Source organism: Pelophylax lessonae (assembly GCF_965119305.1).
Source record: "Pelophylax lessonae genome assembly, chromosome: 10".
NCBI lineage: Eukaryota > Metazoa > Chordata > Amphibia > Anura > Ranidae > Pelophylax > Pelophylax lessonae.
This window is the reverse complement of record NC_138777.1, coordinates 159555023-159575437: the sequence shown is the minus strand read 5'-3', so window position 1 is coordinate 159575437 and position 20415 is coordinate 159555023. Positions and strand designations below refer to the sequence as shown.

The 20415-nt window shown below is 43.4% G+C and overlaps 1 protein-coding gene across 1 annotated transcript in view; it reads left to right on the top strand.

The window, feature by feature from the left end:
- The window catches only part of DRAP1 (DR1 associated protein 1), an 87026-nt gene that overhangs the window by 40456 nt on the left and 26155 nt on the right, over positions 1 to 20415 (top strand). The window contains exon 3 of the mRNA XM_082269937.1: positions 3580 to 3673. Within this exon, the coding sequence (XP_082126063.1) occupies positions 3580 to 3673 (94 nt within the window). The remainder of the gene's footprint in view (positions 1 to 3579; positions 3674 to 20415) is intronic.

Genomic DNA, 20415 nt, shown 5'->3' with positions numbered 1-20415 from the left:
TTAACTGGTTGGCTAGGTTTAGCCTTTTGGGAATTTTTTCAGCTGTATTTTTTTCCCACCTCTCATGTTGAACACTGCTTTGGGACATCCCAATGGTCAAGAAGATTCTGGAGCTGTGTCCGTCCATGAACAAAGGAGAAAATTGGATTTTTGTCCTACCGTAAAATCCTTTCTCTGATCATTGACGGACAGAGCTCCCACCCCACTATTGAGTGGAGTTATTTTTCTTCTGACACTGCTTGCAACTAAACTGAATGCCCATAGCAGGAAGTGGGAGTATACCCCCTGAGACTGCCACATAGGCGTGGTAAAGCTTTTTCGAATTGTGTCGCTCCTATTAGAACGGGTCCACAGCTACTCTATGGCAGGCGACCTGTCAGGCGACCAGGTCGCCTGACAGGTCGCCCCAGTGTGAACGGGGTCTCAACGTTAAAATAGAGCTTGACAAGTTTGCTTTTAAAATCTAGGAGCCAGCTAAAAAAGTTTGAGACAGGTTTTTTTTTTTTTTAACTAACAAATTGTAACATGTTCCTGAAGGTGAACCTATTCTTTAACCCTTTTCATAGCCAAAGCCATATTTGCCTTTTTTTGCACATGTTTAAAAAATTGTTATAGGCCTGAAGATTACATAAAACCCCCAAAATATTATATCATTTCTGAAAGCAGACACCCTAGAGAATAAAATATTGGCACGATATTACCGCAAAGGTTTAGGAAACTTTTTAGTTAAACACATTAAGGGTCCATGTACACTGCAACTTGTAAACGGCCGTTTAGGAGCAGTTGGGCGTTTTTTTTTTCAGAAGCCCCTGAAACCTTATTATTATCTTATCTGTCCATGTACACAGGGTCGTTTACAGTCATTTGCAGGCAGTTGAGTTCAGTGAGGTTTTTTGGAAAGCAATTATTTGCGTTCGAACGTGTGTTTCCCGGCGTTTCAAACGCAAAAACGCGACCGAACGCAATGACCCGCGTTTAGCGCTCGCGTTTTTCCATTTTAAAGGGGAATGATTTTTTGACCTCTAGAAACAGTTCTAAACGCTAACGCCCCCTAAACGCGGGTGCAAACAAGACAAAATGGACGTTTTAAACGTCCTTTAAATTCCAGCATTCAAGGGACTTTTTAAAACGTCCCGTGTACATGAAGCCTTAAAGTTGATTTTAGGGAGCACAAAAACACAATAAATTGCTCAATTATTTGGTAAAATATAAAAGCAGAGGTTGCACTTATATAAATGGAGTAAATAGATACCCAACATTTCAAACCTTAAACATGTCAGTACCTTATATTTTCCATAGGCAATGCTTTAAAAGCCCCTATAAGTCATCAGTTTAGCATTACTAAGGAGGTCTGGTGCTAGAATTTTATAGCTCTCATCCTGGCGTGCGTGGCAATATGTAACCTATGTATTGCAATCAATTTTCTCAGGCGTAGGCACCCCACTGTAGGGTTCCCCGCTGGCATTCCCAGCACTTCCACCATAGGAAGTCGCTTCCTGTGGGGGCGCACTTGCGGACTCGATCCTGTGCTGGGCTGTGTGCGGTGATTGACACACACACAGTGCGGCATGGCCCCTCCCACATTCCCTTGTCACAGAATTTGATGTTAAAAACAAGAGCTATTCTCTTCCCACTGCTCTCAGAGTGCTGTACAGAGAGGACGGCTGCAGTCGGGCACAATGCTGGATCAAGATACACCCTGGGTAAGTATAAAGGGAGGTGAGGGGACAATTTGACCAATGGAACATTTTTTTTACCTTCTTGGAGGGTGCATTAAAGTTAAAAAAAAAAAAAAGTCCTGCCTTTAGAACCCCATTAATAGGTAACAGTATATAGGAAAGCCTGCTCCAGTGTCTGGGGAAACCAGCAAACTTTTTTGTTTTTTACAATCTTTCATTTATTTTTTTTGTGTAGTTCTTTTATTTTGCTGTACTTTTCCTTACCTTATTTTCATTTATATAATTACTTTTACAATCATCAGTATAAAGTTTACCCATTTTCTTCTCCGGTCCTATACCTGCTACTTAACCCAAGATTTCATCTGCATGTAGTTTCACACCTTCATGTGGATCTACTTTACTCTCATTGATGCTATCCACTCACATTGCATCCTTTTCATATGCCTCAGCTCTCATGTTTTACTTTTGTATTTACTTTATTTTCACTGTAACTATTTGTCCATATTGGGGGCAGTAGTTGGGTACCAATAATGTACTTCTAATGACGTGTGTCTCACTTGTGGCTATTGCTTCAGTCCTGAAAAATGTTTGATTCATGCATGCCCTAAAATTGATGTAGGTTTTATTAATGGTTTCATTAACATTTGTCTCACTCTAGTCTGGTTTGGGAAGGAGGAGTGGGGATTGTAATCAGGATTGCCTTCCAGTTTTGACATATATGGAGGTCTTTCCTTCTGGCCTGCAGACACAGAAGACCTTTATTTGAGAATGCACAAGTGGGGAGCAATGAAATAGGACAAAGGTTCCATAAACTTTTTGTTTAGTGTAAGGGAACAAAAGCCTCAATCAAACTATCTGATTGAGGTGTGCCCGTTTCCGCCCACTCCTTACAGAATAAATTTGTGAGATGTTGCTGTCATACGTGAGGCCTATAGAGAAACAGAATGAATGGAAAATGTGGTTATTTATTAAATTACTTTCGCACAGCTGTTCTATTATCTTCTGTTATACAAGTGGGTTGCAGTATAGCTGCGATCTGTCATCATTGTCTTTTATTGATGCTTGTGATAGCTAAAAGTGGTTTGGCACTGCAATTTAGTGATGAGTTTCTTTCAAGTATTTTGTATCTTAAAGCCCATTTGAAGCCTCAGTTTTTGTGTTTTTTTGTTTTGTTTTTTTGTGTTTTACTGTCCAGTGCTCCAATCAACAACCACTTCTCAGGGAATATTGGACCGCTGGAGACCCCCTGTGTGAGAGCAGCAGTCCAGCTCTCGAGTGTTCTGCTGGCAAGTAGCTTTTACAATTAAAAATACTGTACATACACCTAGTAAAACTATACCATATCGTTTATGCATTTTGTAGAATGGCTACATAACAAGTAAAAACCTAAGGCTTCATTTGGGCTTTAACTACGTGCATTGTATAGCTTGTATTTTTTTCAGGAAGGGAGGAGGGGCTTTCTCAGATAAGCACACCCTCCTGCCTGCATGTCCAAGCTAAGTGTAGATGGATTCCAGGAAGTAAATGCTACAGAAATCATTTGCCCTTATTAAAAATGGTAGGGGTGTTTTTCAGTAATTTCTTTGCAAAATAAAGAATGGAGGGATGGATGGATGAGTGAGTTTGCTTTGAATGTTAAACATTAGTCAAATAGCATTCTTGGTTTGTGGTGCTTGGATGCAGTGTAGTTCCACTTTTGGTAATTTTATAGCCATGTTGCAGATTTATTTTTTTTTTTTTTTTGTACACATTAAAAAGAGGGGAGCTGGTTAAAGCAGACCTTTTCATATGGATTCAGCAAGCTTGCCCTTGCAAGTTATTTGTATCTTGGAAGAATGTTCACTATTTAAATGGTACATTTTAAATACTGATTGACTTGTACTCCTTGACACCGTCCTAGCTCGTGCACTAGAGTTGTTCCTGGAGTCACTTTTAAAGAAGGCCTGTCAGGTTACACAGTCTCGAAGTGCCAAGACCATGACTACATCACACCTGTAAGTTGTGTATGTGTGTGTGTGTATATGTATATATGTGTGCGTGCGTGTGTATACAAACACACACACATAGGTGCATCTCATAACATTAGACTACCATCAAAAAGTTAATTTATTTCAGTCTCTTTATTCAAAAAGTGAAACTCATATATTTTATATAGATACGTTGCACACAGAATATATTTCAAGCATTTCTTTCTTTTCATTTGGATGATTATAGCTTACAGCTAGTGAAAACCCAAATTATTTATCTCAGAAAATTAGAATAATACTTAAGACCACCAATAAAAAGGATTTTTAATACAGAAATATTGGCTTACTGAAAATGTCTATGTACAGTATAGCATGTACTCAATACTTGGTCAGGGCTCCTTTTGCATGAAATACTGCATCAATGTGGTGTGGCATAGAGGCAATCAGCCTGTGGCACTGCTGAGGTGTTCTAGAAGCCCAGGTTTCTTTGATAGCAGCCTTCAGCTCGTCTACATTGTTGGATCTGGTGTCTCTCATCTTCCTCTTGACAATACCCCACAGATTCCCTATGGGGTTTAGGTAAGGCGAGTTTGCTGGCCAATCAAGCACAGTGATACCATAAACATTAAGCCAGGTATTGGTGCTTTTGGCAGTGTGGGCAGGTGCCAACTCCTGCTGGAGAAAGAAATCAGCATCTCCATAAAGCTGGTCAGCAGAGGAAAGCGTGAAGTGCTCTAATATTTCCTGGTAGAGGGCTAGCGCTGTCTTTGGACTTGATAAAACACAGTTGACCAACACCAGCAGATGACATGGCTCCCCAAATCACTGACTGTGGAAACTTCACACTGGACCTCGTGCAACTTGGATTCCATGCCTCTCCACTCTCCCTCTAGACTCTGGGACCTTGATTTCCAAATTAAATGCAACATTTTTCAGTCTTTGATGATATGGGGAGCCATGTCATCTGCTGGTGTTGGTCCACTGTGTTTTATCGAGTCCAAAGTCAACTCAACCCTCTAGCAAACTTGCCTGACCTAAACCTCATAGAGAATCTGCGGGGTATTGTCAAGAGGAAAATGAGACACCAGACCCAACAATGCAGACAAGCTAAAGTCCGCTATCAAAGCAACCTGGGCTTTCAGAACACCGCAGTGCCACAGGCTGATCACCTCCATGCCACGCCGCATTAATGCAGTCATTTATGCAAAAGGAGCCCCGACCAAGTATTGAGTGCATACTATACTGTACATGGACATACTTTTCAGTGAGCCAACATTTCTGTAATAAAATTTGTAGTAATATAAATTTCTGAGATGCTAATCTTTGAGTTTTCACTAGCTGTAAGCCATAATCATCTAAATTAAAAGAAAAAAAATGCTTGAAATATATCACTCTGTGTGTAATGCATCTATATAAAATATGAGTTTCAAAATTTAATATTTGAAAAAAAAAATGTTTCACTTTTTGAATTGAATTACTGAAGAAAATTAACTTGTTAATGATATTCTAATTTTATGAGATGCACCTGTATGTATGTGTGTGTGTATTATATAGCATTGCTTCTGCTTTTCTCTATCATTCATTGACACACGCAGCTCCATATTCTTTTTGTCCATTGGGTTATGCTGCCCACTACAGGAGTAGGACACTAGGCAGGAAAAAGCTTAACCACGCCTATGGGGCAGTCCCTGCAGGCATACACCCACACACTCTGCTACAGCCTTCAGTTTGTTTCTGCCTAGTTAAGCAGTAGGACCTAGTTCCCTGCTGGGACTTCGGTCTTAGCTGTTTTTTTTTTTGGGGAGCCTTTTTTTAAGAAATTACTCTACAACTCTGCAAGAGTTTATATTGGGTTGGTGAAATTCTCGCGCTGTCACTTTATATGAATCCTAAATTCCTTTAAAGCTGCAGGTACTGTTATTGGTAACCTACACAATTCAGAAATGTATAACAGGGGGGAGTACCGCGCTTAAAAGGTGCTTAGTGCATGTTATTCATACATTTAATAATTTACTTTCAGTGCTTTCAAATGTTTAAAATAAAATATAAATATTCTCCAGTGTATAAAATTATATAAATATTCTTCAGTGCATAAAAATTAAAAAAAATTCTCATTAATAAATAAAATATTTCTTACAAGTGATGTAAATATGTGCTATAAACAATCCTTTAAATATATCAAAATTTGTAAAAATGAAACATAAAAATAAAATGCCCGTGATAAATTATGTGCTTATAAGTTTCCAATAATTAAATAGTTCAAAAATGAAAAAAGTGCCAAAGTGTCCTTATATATATAAATAAAATGGTGTATATTCAAACGCCTTTTCTTTCCCAAAATTCATGCAGGTGCTCTTCCATGCAGTGGCCACTAGGTGTCCTAAGCGCTCACCTCAATTGGCTTTATAACCAGCTTTGTATGGTATCATATGTAATCCTCCTTTTCTATGGTTAATGGGTCCGGTCACTAATTCTCACACTTATCCCTTTTCACGCGATATTCCAGGGGGTGTGTGTGGAGCCTTTGAATCTCCAAAATAAATGGGGCCACAATAGTGAGGTACCGTTTGGTGATTTCATTAAAAGAGACAAAAATAACAGACTCACATTTTCCTTCGTCTTTGCCAATGCATAACAATTGTAATGTCGCTACGTCACTTCCGGTTTGGCGTCAAAACCGGAAGTGACGTAGCGACATTACAATTGTTATGCATTGGCAAAGACGAAGGAAAATGTGAGTCTGTTATTTTTGTCTCTTTTAATGAAATCACCAAACGGTACCTCACTATTGTGGCCCCATTTATTTTGGAGATTCAAAGGCTCCACACACACCCCCTGGAATATCGCGTGAAAAGGGATAAGTGTGAGAATTAGTGACCGGACCCATTAACCATAGAAAAGGAGGATTACATATGATACCATACAAAGCTGGTTATAAAGCCAATTGAGGTGAGCGCTTAGGACACCTAGTGGCCACTGCATGGAAGAGCACCTGCATGAATTTTGGGAAAGAAAAGGCGTTTGAATATACACCATTTTATTTATATATATAAGGACACTTTGGCACTTTTTTCATTTTTGAACTATTTAATTATTGGAAACTTATAAGCACATAATTTATCACGGGCATTTTATTTTTATGTTTCATTTTTACAAATTTTGATATATTTAAAGGATTGTTTATAGCACATATTTACATCACTTGTAAGAAATATTTTATTTATTAATGAGAATTTTTTTTAATTTTTATGCACTGAAGAATATTTATATAATTTTATACACTGGAGAATATTTATATTTTATTTTAAACATTTGAAAGCACTGAAAGTAAATTATTAAATGTATGAATAACATGCACTAAGCACCTTTTAAGCGCGGTACTCCCCCCTGTTATACATTTCTGCAAGAGTTTAGTTGGACAGTAGAAGAGTCCAGACTTCGATCAATATTCTGAAACTCAGTTTTGACAATCTGACAATGCCACGGCTGGGGGTTACCTCAATCATCAAGGGGGCACCCGGAGTGTCTTGGCAGTCCGAGAAGGGGCTGAGATTCTGGAATGGGCGTAATAGTTTGTTCAAGCTCTTTCTGCAGTGCACAGCCCCGGTGTGACAAACTGGCAAGCAGATTACCTGAGTCGTCAGGTGTTGGATCAGGGGGAGTGGTCCCTGCACCGGAAGGTGTTTCACCTGTGTGTCTGGTGGGGGAAACCCAATGTGGACCTGTTTGCTTCTTGACTCAACAAGAAGGTTCAGAGGTTTGTAGCCAGGTCGAGGGATCCTCTGGCCGACACCACAGACAGCACTAGTGGTTCCTTGCAGTCAGTATCGACTGATCTATGCGTTCCCTCCGCTGAAACTCCTGCCGAGGCTTCTGTGCAGAATAGAGGTGGAAGGGATTCCGGTCATTCTGGTAGCCCCAGACTGGCCTCGTCGGTCTTGGTACGCAGATTCGGTAAGGTTGGTCGCCAATGCTCCTTGGAGACTTCCTCTCAGGGAAGATGTGCTGTCTCGAGGGCCCATCTTCCATCCTGCTTTACAGTCGCTGGCTTTAACAGTATGGCTGTTGAAAGCCAGGTATTGAAGGATAGAGGTCTTTCTGATTCTGTGGTTCCTACACTGTTGAATGCCAAAAAGTCTACTTCCAGGAAGATCTATCATCGTGCGTGGAAATCGTACATCTCGTGGTGTGAGTCGCTGACGGTGCATCCTTGCCTTTTTTCAGTGGCTAGGATCTTGGCTTTCCTTAGAGGTGTCGACCAGAAGTTGGCCGTGGCGACTATTAAAGGCCAAGTGTCGGCCTTGGCTGTGTTTTTCTAACATGCTTTAGCCTCTCATGCGTTGATTCATACTTTTATTCAAGGGGTCCATCATGTGGCTTCTCCGATGCGATCCCCGTTACCTCAGTGGGATCTGTATTTGGTATTGTCTGTTCTTCAAAATCCTCCTTTTGAGAAAATTAGGGAGATTCCTCTGCTTACCTTGTCTCAGAAAGTGGCCTTTTTGGTGGCTAATACTTCTGCTCGCAGAGTATCAGAATGGCGGCGCTTTCCTGCCATTTGCCTTTTTTGGTGGTCCACAGAGCTAAAGTGGGACTTTGACCTAGTCGGTCGTTTCTTCCTAAGGTGGTTTCTGATTTCCATCTAAATTAAGACATTGTGCTGCTTTCTTTATGTCCTAAGCCCAAGCATCCTAAAGGAAATTGCTTTGCATCCTTTCGATGTGGTTCGGGCAATTAGGGTTTACCTGGCAGCTACTGAATCTTTCAGGAAATTATATTCTCTTTTTGTCCTTATGGAAGGACCTAGAAAGGGATTGGCTGCGTCTGCTGAGACCATTTCTAGGTGGATCAGGCAGATGGTGGTTCAGGCTTAGTCACTTAAGGGTCAGGTTCCACCTTTCCCTGTGAAGGCGCATTCTACTAGGGCGCTGAGTGCTTTTCGCCATCAGGCGTCAGTGATACAAGTTTGCAAGGCTGCTACTTGTTCGTCTGTGCACACATTCACAAAATTCACAAGTAGATGTGGAGATTTATATAGGAGAGCTAGGGGCCTGTTTAGATAGAGGGTATAATGGCACCTTCCCCCATATGTGCAATATGGAAAGAAAAAACGAGGGCAAAGATTGGCCCAGATAATAGGTCAAGCCGTGTCCTCAAGGAGAGGGGGATTTAAATGTGCCTCTATATATCACTAAAATATGCATATATTTGTACAGGATAACAATAACACATATATATTTAAAAAAATTAGAAAATCTTTATACATAGAATAAAAACAATAAGTACGTAAGTTCATCTACAATGATTGAGATGGGAGTAACAATATATTGTACAGCATTATAGCATGTGCAGAAAGAATTGCTGGAGCTACGCGTTTCGCATAATGCGCTTCCTCAGGGTCCAGCAAAAAGATGTATTTGAGCAGAAAATCAATTTAAACAATCCTAGATTGAAGAGCACGGTAGATAAGGTGGGTCGTACTTATTTTAATTTAAAAACGGGTAGTGTAGAAAGGGAGCCAGTAAGCCCAGGGACTCATTTTAAAGGGTCATATTCATGGTGACCAAAGGGTCAAAGAACCAAGTGTAGGGAGTGAATAGAGTGATCCAAATATTAATTATTAAAGTAAACCCCCTATACCTATATCCACAGGTAGGGGGCAATGGACATGCCCACGTGTATATATAAATAGTCCTTTCAAAGATAAGGGTGAGTATAGTGCACCTCGTGCATAACTAAATAGAGCAGAGTCACCGGGTATACTGGGTATTCGGCTCACTTCATAAGATCAGGTAAATGGAAGCCAAAAATCTCACAAATAGAGGAGCCGTCTGAATACAGACCTGCTACAGACCTGCTACACTACAGACCTGCTAGCAGGTCTGTATTCAGACGGCTCCTCTATTTGTGAGATTTTTGGCTTCCATTTACCTGATCTTATGAAGTGAGCCGAATACCCAGTATACCCGGTGACTCTGCTCTATTTAGTTATGCACGAGGTGCACTATACTCACCCTTATCTTTGAAAGGACTATTTATATATACACGTGGGCATGTCCATTGCCCCCTACCTGTGGATATAGGTATAGGGGGTTTACTTTAATAATTAATATTTGGATCACTCTATTCACTCCCTACACTTGGTTCTTTGACCCTTTGGTCACCATGAATATGACCCTTTAAAATGAGTCCCTGGGCTTACTGGCTCCCTTTCTACACTACCCGTTTTTAAATTAAAATAAGTACGACCCACCTTATCTACCGTGCTCTTCAATCTAGGATTGTTTAAATTGATTTTCTGCTCAAATACATCTTTTTTCTGGACCCTGAGGAAGCGCATTATGCGAAGCGCGTAGCTCCAGCAATTCTTTCTGCACATGCTATAATGCTGTACAATATATTGTTACTCCCATCTCAATCATTGTAGATGAACTTACGTACTTATTGTTTTTATTCTATGTATAAATAAAGATTTTCTAATTTTTTTTAAATGTATATGTGTTATTGTTATCCTGTACAAATATATGCATATTTTAGTGATATATAGAGGCACATTTAAATCCCCCTCTCCTTGAGGACACGGCTTGACCTATTATCTGGGCCAATCTTCACAAGTAGATGTGTTGGCATCCTTGAATGCTTCTTTTGGCCGCAAGGTTTTGCAGCCGTCTGCTGTTTGAAAGAGACTTAGTCTCTTTGAGTGTGTTTGTCCAGGTGAGCTCCTGTTGTTCCTGGTTGAGCTCTATATTCTCTGGTTGGCTAAAGTTTTAGCCTTTTTGGGAATTACATTCTTTTTCCGCATTGTTTTCCCACCCCCTCATGCAAATACTGCTTTGGGACGTCCCAATGGTCAAGAATTATACGGAGCTGTGTCTGTTAATGAACGATAGAGAAAACTGGATTTTTTTGCATTACCGTAAAATCCTTTTCCCTGAAGTTCATTGACAGACGCAGCACCCACCCATCTATCTTGAGTGGGTTGGGGTTTTTCTCTTAACACTGCTTGCAACAAAACTGAAGCCTATAGCAGTGTGTGTGGGTGTATGCCTGCAAGGACGACCCCATAGGCGTGGTAAAGCTGTTTCCTGCTTAGCGTTCTACTTCTGTAGGAGGCAGCATAACCCAATGGTCAGGAATTATATGGAGTTGCATCTGTCAATGAACTTCAGAGAAAAGGATTTTACAGTAAGACAAAAATCCCAATTTCTCTTACGTCCTCCGACAGTCGCCGCCCCTTCATATTCGTCACAATAGGGTTATTGACCTTTGCTCCGTAGGAGTGGCTAGACAACAGAATATGTTAATATCAAAGCTTTTAGCATACCCCACCCCCAGGGGGTGGTCCCCTCAGTCAATACCCTCCTGCTTCCTGCATTCCTACCTCAGTTTCATTTGTCTAGCTCAGGAGTAGGTTAGACGTTTCCTGTGCTGGGGCTTTTCAGTCTCAGCTTCTTTTCTCTTTTTGATTTTATTTGGAGTTTTTTTTTTCTCTTTCTTTCTTTACTTAGCTGTTTATTTTCAGCTCTAGTTAGGTCTTCTGATGAAGATGATCGTGCAGTGCTGGGTCTCGGGCTGGCCTCCCTGGTTACCCGGGGTTCAGGGCCAGTGGCTTCCCAGCCTGCCATCGAGCGTTCAGCTAGGTTTCCCTGGCAAATATGAACGACCCATCCCTGTCCGCTGCGGGGATGCTGCGGTGAGGTGGCTACCTCACTGGACGCCATGCGGTTTCGCACCGCAAGTCCACTGCGTCCTGGCTGCGACTCTCCCTGTCCTTAGTGCAGCGGTTTGCTCGCTTGTGCAGGCTCCCCACGCCATCCGGATGGTAAGCGTATTTCTGTGTGGGGACCTGTCTGTCTTGGGTGTCAGTCTGGGACTGTGGGACCCTGCATGTCTGTGCATAATGTTGAGCTCCCTGTCAGTATAGCTGCTCTCTGTGGGTTGCAGGGGGGGGGGGGGCTCTCCTGCTCTGCTCTGTGTAACAGGCTGTGTGACATGCTGTGTGCTGTGAAGGACATGATTGTGAGACATGTTGTGGGCATACTGTGCGGCGACCGCTGCTGCGGTCCGCCATTTTTTGTGTCACAGTTTTGTGGTGGCCGATCCTGTGTGGTGAGAGCGCCGTTTTGGCGCCAAACGCCGCCATTCTGGCGGCGATCGCGCGGGCCACATGTCAGTGTTTCTGCCTCTACAGCCTCGGCCGGCGGCCATGTTTGTGTAGCCTTACATAGGCTTTATGAGGGCGGTCAGTCTCGCATCACTTCCTTTTGCTCTGAGGACAGCGATCGATGAAGCAGCAGCCTGTGTGACCTCTCCAGGTTTTACCTTCCATTCCTGTATTCCTTGCCTTTGTATTTCTAGCCCGGTGGGTCAGTGTGTTTTGTGAGTGCGGTGGGCTGCGATCGCCGCGACCTTAAAGGGGCAGTACTCCTTTTTTTTCCTAAGTTACTGGGGCATGGATTCTCAGGAAAGCAAGTTTCCTCCCTCCTTGGTAGGGGGCCAGGGGGCTGCTGCTGCTTCCCCCGAGGGGGCTGATCTGGCTACTATTGTGGCTAACCTTGCTGCTCAGGTGCAGATGCTGGTGGCTGATCGATCCACAAAAAGGCCCAGGGTGTCCATTTCCTCTGATTCAGAGGGCGATGGTGATGCTATGGCTGGAGTGCCCTTCTCAGGGTCTCGTTCTTCTCTAGACCTTGCGGGGTCTGAAGGGGAGGCTGAGGTGGAAGGGGTTGATAATTCTCCCCCTGGCTCGCCTGAAGAGCTTGCACTCATGGATGAGTTGGTTGCTTCTATCAAACAAACGCTGCATTTGGAGGATGAACCATGTCCTCCTGCTTTGATGTCCTCTTATGGGACGCAGAGACAACGCAAAACGTCGCAGGTTTTTTCTTGCTCTACGGAATTTCAGCGTGCTGTTGAGGAGCAATGGCGCAACATAAAGAAGCCTTTTGCTGTGCCGAGTAGGTTCAAGCTGCGTTATCCTTTTACACCAGCTACTGATGAGCGTTGGTGTGTGCCGCCTCAGGTGGATCACGCGGTGGCGATTTTGAATAAATCCACTGCGATTCCTGCTGAGGATGCCCCGGTGTTCCGGGACCCTACGGACAGGAGATTGGAGTCTCTGGCCTGTCACTCTTATACGGTTGCGGGCTCTATGCTGAAGCCTATTTTTGCTTCCATTATGGCAGCCCAGGCTATTGCCGATTGGACGCAGGTGCTCAGGTGCACTCTGGTGGCTGACTCTGCTTCGCCGTCGACATTGGCTATGGTGGATCAGATTCATCAGGGTGTCATGTATTTGTGTGATGCGGACCTAGATATGGTCCCTTTTGGCTGCGCGTCTGCAGAGTGTGGCGGTGTTGAACCGTCGCCTGATCTGGCTGAAATGTTGGTCTGTTGACCAATCTCCTCGCAAGACTTTGGCTAATTTGCCTTACGCGGGTTCTCGCCTTTTTGGCGAATCCTTGGATACTCTGATCAAGGGTGTTTCTGGGGGTAAGAGTACTCTTTTGCCCCAGACTCACAAGTCTAAGTTTGTTCGCGGTAAGAAGAATGCTTCGTTTAGACCCTCTCAGGGGTCCTTTCGTGCCTTTCGGTCGCACTATAAGGGTAAGCCCTTCAAGGGACAAGGCTCCCAGAAAAAGCCGTGGGCAGGTAAGCAGAAGTCCGGCCAGTCCGGGTCCACTGCCCATAACCATGCGGCCTGAAGGGGCGCCCTCACCCAGTTCTGGGGTGGGGGGACGTTTGCTCGGTTTTCTTCAACCCTGGCTGGCCCGCGTTCGGGACAGGTGGGTTCAGGAAATCATTCGATCTGGATACAAGATCGAGTTTCTCTCTCGGCCGGCGGGCAGATTTTTTCCCTCAAATCTTCAGCTGTCTCCGGAGCGCTTGCGGGATCTGCACCTGGCGGTGCGGGACCTGCGGGCTCAGGGAGTGGTGATTCCGGTGCCTCATCGGGACAGATTTCGGGGATTCTATTCAAATCTGTTCACTGTGCCCAGAAAGGAGGGCAAGGTACGTCCGATTCTGGACTTGAAAGCTCTGAACCGCTTTGTGCGGGTTCGCAAGTTCCGCATGGAATCCCTGCGCTCGGTGGTGGCTGCCCTGGTTCCGGGGGAATTCATGGCCTCCATCGACTTGAAGGATGCGTACCTTCACATCCCCATTTTCGAGGGTCACCAGCAGTATCTTCGATTCGCCATTGCGGAGGATCACTACCAATTTGTGGCGTTGCCCTTTGGTCTCGGCTCCGCGGGTTTTCACCAAGGTGCTTGCGCCGGTTCTGGCTTTGTTGAGAGCCCAGGGCATCTCGATCCTGGGGTATCTGGACGACATTCTGGTTCGGTCTGCGACCAGTCAGGGCCTGGTGAACGACCTGTCTGTCACGATGCAGACTCTGCAAGAGTTCGGTTGGACGATAAATTTTCCAAAGTCGACGCTGTGTCCGTCGGTTCGTCTTCCTTACCTGGGAATGATCCTGGACTCTGTTCAGGCGAAGGTCTTCCTGCCGGAAGACAAGCTCCGGAAGCTTCAAGAAGAAGTCGGGTCCCTCAGGGACGTTCAGTGCTCGTCCCCCCGGACGTGCATGAGGTGTCTGAGACTGATGGTCTCGGCTTTTGAGGCGATACCCTTTGCCCAGTTTCACACGCGGGGTCTCCAAAGGGAGATTCTGGCCAGGTGGGACGCACAACCGCAATCTCTGGATCTCCAGATTTCGTTGAGTCATCGCACCAGAAGGGACCTTCTGTGGTGGCTCCAGTCCCCGGCGGTGTCGGGGGGCAAGTCCTTTCGTCCTTTGTCGTGGACGGTGATCACCACGGATGCTAGCCTGTCGGGCTGGGGTGGTGTTCTGGGCGTTCTGTCTGCCCAGGGAACTTGGTCGGAGGAGGAGTCCTCCCTTCCGATCAACATTCTGGAATTGCGAGCAATAAATCTCTGCCTTCGGCGTTGGTCGGACAGGCTGCAGGGCCGTCCGGTTCGGGTGCAGACGGACAATGCCACAGCGGTGGCCTACATCAACCAACAAGGAGTGCCCGAGCGGCTCGGGAAGTGGCCGACATTCTGTCTTGGGCCGAGACGCACGTCCCGGCGATATCTGCTGTTCACATTCCGGGGGTGGAAAACTGGCAGGCGGATTATCTGAGCCGCCAGACCCTGGACCAGGGAGAATGGTCCCTTCACCCGGATGTCTTTCTGATGTTGTACGAGAAGTGCGGGTCCAGATGTGGACCTGTTCGCGTCTCGTCTGAACAACAAGGTGGAAAGGTTCGTGGCAAGAACGCACGATCCTCGGGCAGACGCCTCAGACGCGTTGGTGGCGCCCTGGCATCAGTATCGTCTGATGTATGCCTTTCCACCGATTCAGCTGCTGTCCAGGTTCCTTCGGAGGTTGGCCTCTGAACCGAAAACGGTGATTCTGGTGGCACCAGACTGGCCTCGCCGGTCTTGGTACGCAGACCTCGTGAATCTGGCGGTCGACGCTCCATGGCATCTGCCTCTTCGAGACGATCTCCTGTCTCAAGGGCCGATATTTCATCCTGCTTTACAGTCGCTGGCTTTGACGGCCTGGCTGTTGAAACCCAGATCCTGAAGGATAGGGGTCTCTCCCCTGAGGTCATTCACACTTTGATTAAGGCTAGAAAGTCCTCTTCAGGGAAGGTTTACTACCGTATTTGGAAGGCGTATTTTGCCTGGTGTGAGTCCAGGGGGTATTCCCCTCGTTCATACTCGGTATCAAGGGTTATGTAAATCAAGTTGCGCTAATGTGATCTATGGAGGTATAAAGTCCACAAAGTCCCAATATTGATGACAGATGGAAAGTATTCTGGGTAAGATCCTGAACCCGACTCCCTTAAGAGTGTACGCTTACCAGATTAAGGTAAAAATGAAGCGGATATGCTTAATCTTGTCACTTTGATAGAAGATCCAGGCCCGTGTGAGCAGTGAACTCGAAGGTCATTGGATCATGTAAAAAATACAAACAAACGCAATAGCGTAAAACCCAACAACTAATATAGTATCACCTTGAGTGTGACTTAAAGTAGAGATTGGGAAACGTGTAAAAAGCTGCCACCAAGATAGCTGAGTAAAACGAAAAATTGAGGAGTAAATACCCCTACCAAAACAGATGCAGGATAAGGTGCAAAAAATGATCCAGTTGGAGTTGCCTCTTACCAGACAAAATTGACTTATAAGCCCAAGTGAAAGATAACAGTATTGAAGATATGTGCTTGGACCATCACCAGCTAGATCAGCCTCTTACCAAATACAAGTTAAAGCAAGTGTGTAGAAATGAATCCAAGTGACACAGGATGCAATGCCAGAAAAGCACCAGTAGGGGTCGCCTCTTACCAGATATTAGACTCAGTCAAGCTTGTATGGAAATCAATAGTCAGGGTCCAACCATAAATTCTGGGACAAATCCTCGCTTTCAACCATAGATTGGCCATAGATTGGCCAATCACTACTGTTGCTTCCAGCACTACTGTTGCTTCCAGCACTCCCACCTACCCTCAGGATGGCATCCTGAGGGTAGGTGGGAGTGCTGGAAGCAACAGTAGTGATTGGCCAATCTATGGTTGAAAGCGAGGATTTGTCCCAGAATTTATGGTTGGACCCTGACTATTGATTTCCATACAAGCTTGACTGAGTCTAATATCTGGTAAGAGGCGACCCCTACTGGTGCTTTTCTGGCATTGCATCCTGTGTCACTTGGATTGATTTCTACACACTTGCTTTAACTTGTATTTGGTAAGAGGCTGATCTAGCTGGTGATGGTCCAAGCACATATCTTCAATACTGTTATCTTTCACTTGGGCTTATAAGTCAATTTTGTCTGGTAAGAGGCAACTCCAACTGGATCATTTTTTGCACCTTATCCTGCATCTGTTTTGGTAGGGGTATTTACCCCTCAATTTTTCGTTTTACTCAGCTATCTTGGTGGCAGCTTTTTACACATTTCCCAATCTCTACTTTAAGTCACACTCAAGGTGATACTATATTAGTTGTTGGGTTTTACGCTATTGCGTTTGTTTGTATTTTTTACATGATCCAATGACCTTCGAGTTCACTGCTCACACGGGCCTGGATCTTCTATCAAAGTGACAAGATTAAGCATATCCGCTTCATTTTTACCTTAATCTGGTAAGCGTACACTCTTAAGGGAGTCGGGTTCAGGATCTTACCCAGAATACTTTACATCTGTCATCAATATTGGGACTTTGTGGACTTTGTACCTCCATAGATCACATTAGCGCAACTTGATTTACATATTTCTTTAGGGTGTGGTCACACTTGAAGTTGCTGCTTGTTTGTTTTATTCCTTTAGCGCGGTTAATTCCCCATTTATACTACATCGGTATCAAGGGTGTTGGCTTTTCTTCAAACGGGCGTGGACCAGCGTTTGGCGTTGGCCACGATTAAGGGTCAGATTTCTGCTCTGGCTGTTCTCTTTCAGCGCTCTGTGGCGTCTAATTCTTTAGTTGGTGCGGGATCTGGTCCCTCCTAGGAGGGAGCCTTTGCCTCCATGGGACTTGAATCTTGTTCTGTCCGTGTTGCAACATGCTCCCTTTGAAAAAATCAGGGAGATCTCGTTGTCTGTTGTCCAAGAAGGTCTCCTTTTTGGTGGCAATCACCTCGGCTCGCAGGGTGTCGGAGCTGGCTGCCTTGTCCTGCAGATCTCCGTATTTAGTGGTTCACTTGGATAAGGTGGTCTTGCGTCCTAACCCGTCTTTCCTTCCGAAAAGGATTTCGGAATTTCACCTCAATGAGGACATTGTCTTGCCTTCGCTTGCGCAAAGCCTAAACATCCAAAGGAAGTGGCTTTGCATTCCTTGGATGTTGTTCGGGCGATCAGGGTTTACCTGTCATCGACTGAATCCTTTCGCAAGACAGATTCTCTCTTTGTCCTTCCAGAGGGGCCTCGGAAGGGCATGGCGGCGTCGGCCTCTACCATCGCCAAATGGATCAGGCAGGTCATTGAACAGGCCTATGCTTTGAGGGGGAAAGTTCCTCCCATGCCTGTGAAGGCGCACTCTACAAGATCTCTGAGTACGTCTTGGGCCTGTCATCATCGGGCTTCTGTGGCCCAGGTGTGTAAGGCGGCGACTTGGTCGTCCGTTCACACCTTCTCAAAATTCTACAAGGTGGATGTTCAGGCATCGGCAGATGCTTTCTTTGGCCGTAAAGTTCTTAGTGCGGCAGTGCCTTAGGGTCTTTTGTTTGGGTCCTTGGCTGTTGGGGTATTTTTACCCCTAGGTTACTTGTTCTTTCCTGGGTTGTTGCTCCTGTTGAGCAAGTTTTTTTCATGTTGCCCAGTTGGTTTCCTTCCTTTGGTGAGGTTCTTTTCTCTGATGTGGGTATTGCGTTGCCTTAGGCGCGGCTGCTTTTTTTCCCACCCCTCATGTCTACACTGCTTTGGGACGTCCCTATTGTGACGAATATGAAGGGGCGGCGACTGTCGGAGGACCTAAGAGAAAACGGAATTTTTGTAAAATCTTACCTGTAAAATTCCTTTCTCTGAGTCCTCCGACAGTCGCCGCCCCCGCCCCTCTTTTGGGGTTTTTGTTTATGTACTCTACTGCTATGCTACTGAAACTGAGGTAGGAATGCAGGAAGCAGGAGGGTATTGACTGAGGGGACCACCCCCTGGGGGTGGGGTATGCTAAAAGCTTTGATATTAACATATTCTGTTGTCTAGCCACTCCTACGGAGCAAAGGTCAATAACCCTATTGTGACGAATATGAAGGGGCGGCGACTGTCGGAGGACTCAGAGAAAGGAATTTTACAGGTAAGATTTTACAAAAATTCTGTTTTTTTGGGCAAATTACTGCAGAAAACCAAGTATTTTCAAGGATTCACATTTTTCATATATTTTACTTTTTTCACCCTGTGTAGGCTGTGTAGATTCTGTACATTCCAGGTCAAAATCCTCCTATTATTATTTTTTTTTTTTTTTATGTAAAACTGTATTGTTTGCTTGTTGTGGGTTAGTGGTTCCGAAAGGCCAAAGCCAGTGGGTCAGCATGGCAGGAATCAGAAGGTGGTCTCTGCATTTGCCATGTCGCAGGTTTATCTTCACGCACTCCATTTGACAATCAGCTGTCCAAATAATACTGAATGCTTTTGTTAATTATGTATTCATACAGATGGTGAAATGGAAACACAGAAACATGTTAATTTTCTCCTAAAGTATAATACATAAAGCGATCATATGCTGCTTTGGCAAAATACATATTCAGCTTCTGCCAAATTTCAGATTTGTCTGCCTTTCAAGTAAGATTGACACGATCCATTACTGATTTTTATATACAAATTTCCTATTTCTCTTTCATTCATTGATGGAAACAGATTCAGATCTTCATAACTGTTGGGTTATACTGCCCCCTACAGGAGTATTATACTAGGCAGCAAAAAAGTCTGGCTACATACATGGGCAGTCCCAGGGGGTATACTCCCTTTCTCTGCTATAGGCACTCAGATTTTCCTGCCTAGTCAGGAGTAAGGACTTCGTTCCTTGCTGGGATCTTTGGTCCTGGCAATTCTTTCTTTTTAGATATAATTTTTTTTTTTCGCCTGGATTTTTCCTGTGAGATCTACAATCAACTGCCGAACTGGGCTGGATAATCTAGATCCAGTGGTCACCCCAGTCTGGCCAGTGAGTAGAGATGCACCGAAATGAAAATTCTGGGCCGAAACCGAAAATTCAGGATGCCCTTGGCCGAAAACCGAAAATGACTTTTTTAACCTAAATAGTCTACATAATAAAAGTGTCAAACACGCCTATAATAAATAACCCATAAATTAATATCAGCAATAAATAAGCAATATATTCAATATCCTATAAAAGCTCTCACTAATGTGGATAAAAAAAAAGAATGTGTGGCTTATACAGTACATAAATATGAACTTAGCAAATCATTTAAATAAATAGAATAAATATAAATGAGCAATAACAAGTGCAGTAAAGCGTATATACTCGTGCACGAGGATATACTTTTTACTGCACTTGTTATTGCTCATTTATATTTAATCTATATTTGCCAAGTTCATATTTATGTACTGTATAAGCCACACATTCTTTTTTTTATCCACATTAGTGAGAGCTTTTATAGGATATTGAATATATTATTTATTGCTGATATTAATTTATGGGCTATTTATTATAGGCGTGTTTGACACTTTTATTATGTAAATTATTGAGGTTATTTATATATTTATATATTGATAATTTATTTCTCTCTCTATCTCTATCTCTCTATATCTCTATCTATATCTCTATATATATCTATATCTATATATCTCTATATCTATATATATATATATATATATATATATATATATATATATATATATATATATATATATCTATATATATATATATCTATATATCTATATATCTCTATATATATATATATATATATATATATATATATATATCTCTATATATATATATATATATATATATATATATATATATATATATATATCTATATCTCTCATATATATATATATATATATATATATATATCTCTGTATTTTTTTTTTCCCTTCTCAGTTTACACACTACGCTGATACAGAATATTCACATTGAATCCTACATATTCACCGGCAGTGCCAATCACTTCCTCTTCTCTTTATATATCTATTATATAACCCCTCCCAGAGTTATATCTTGAAGTGGGCTGCAGCCAATCTCTCTATTATCTCTTTATACATATATATTTCTTAATTTCTTTATTTGTTATCCTAAGCGCAGATTCTCTTAGTTTTT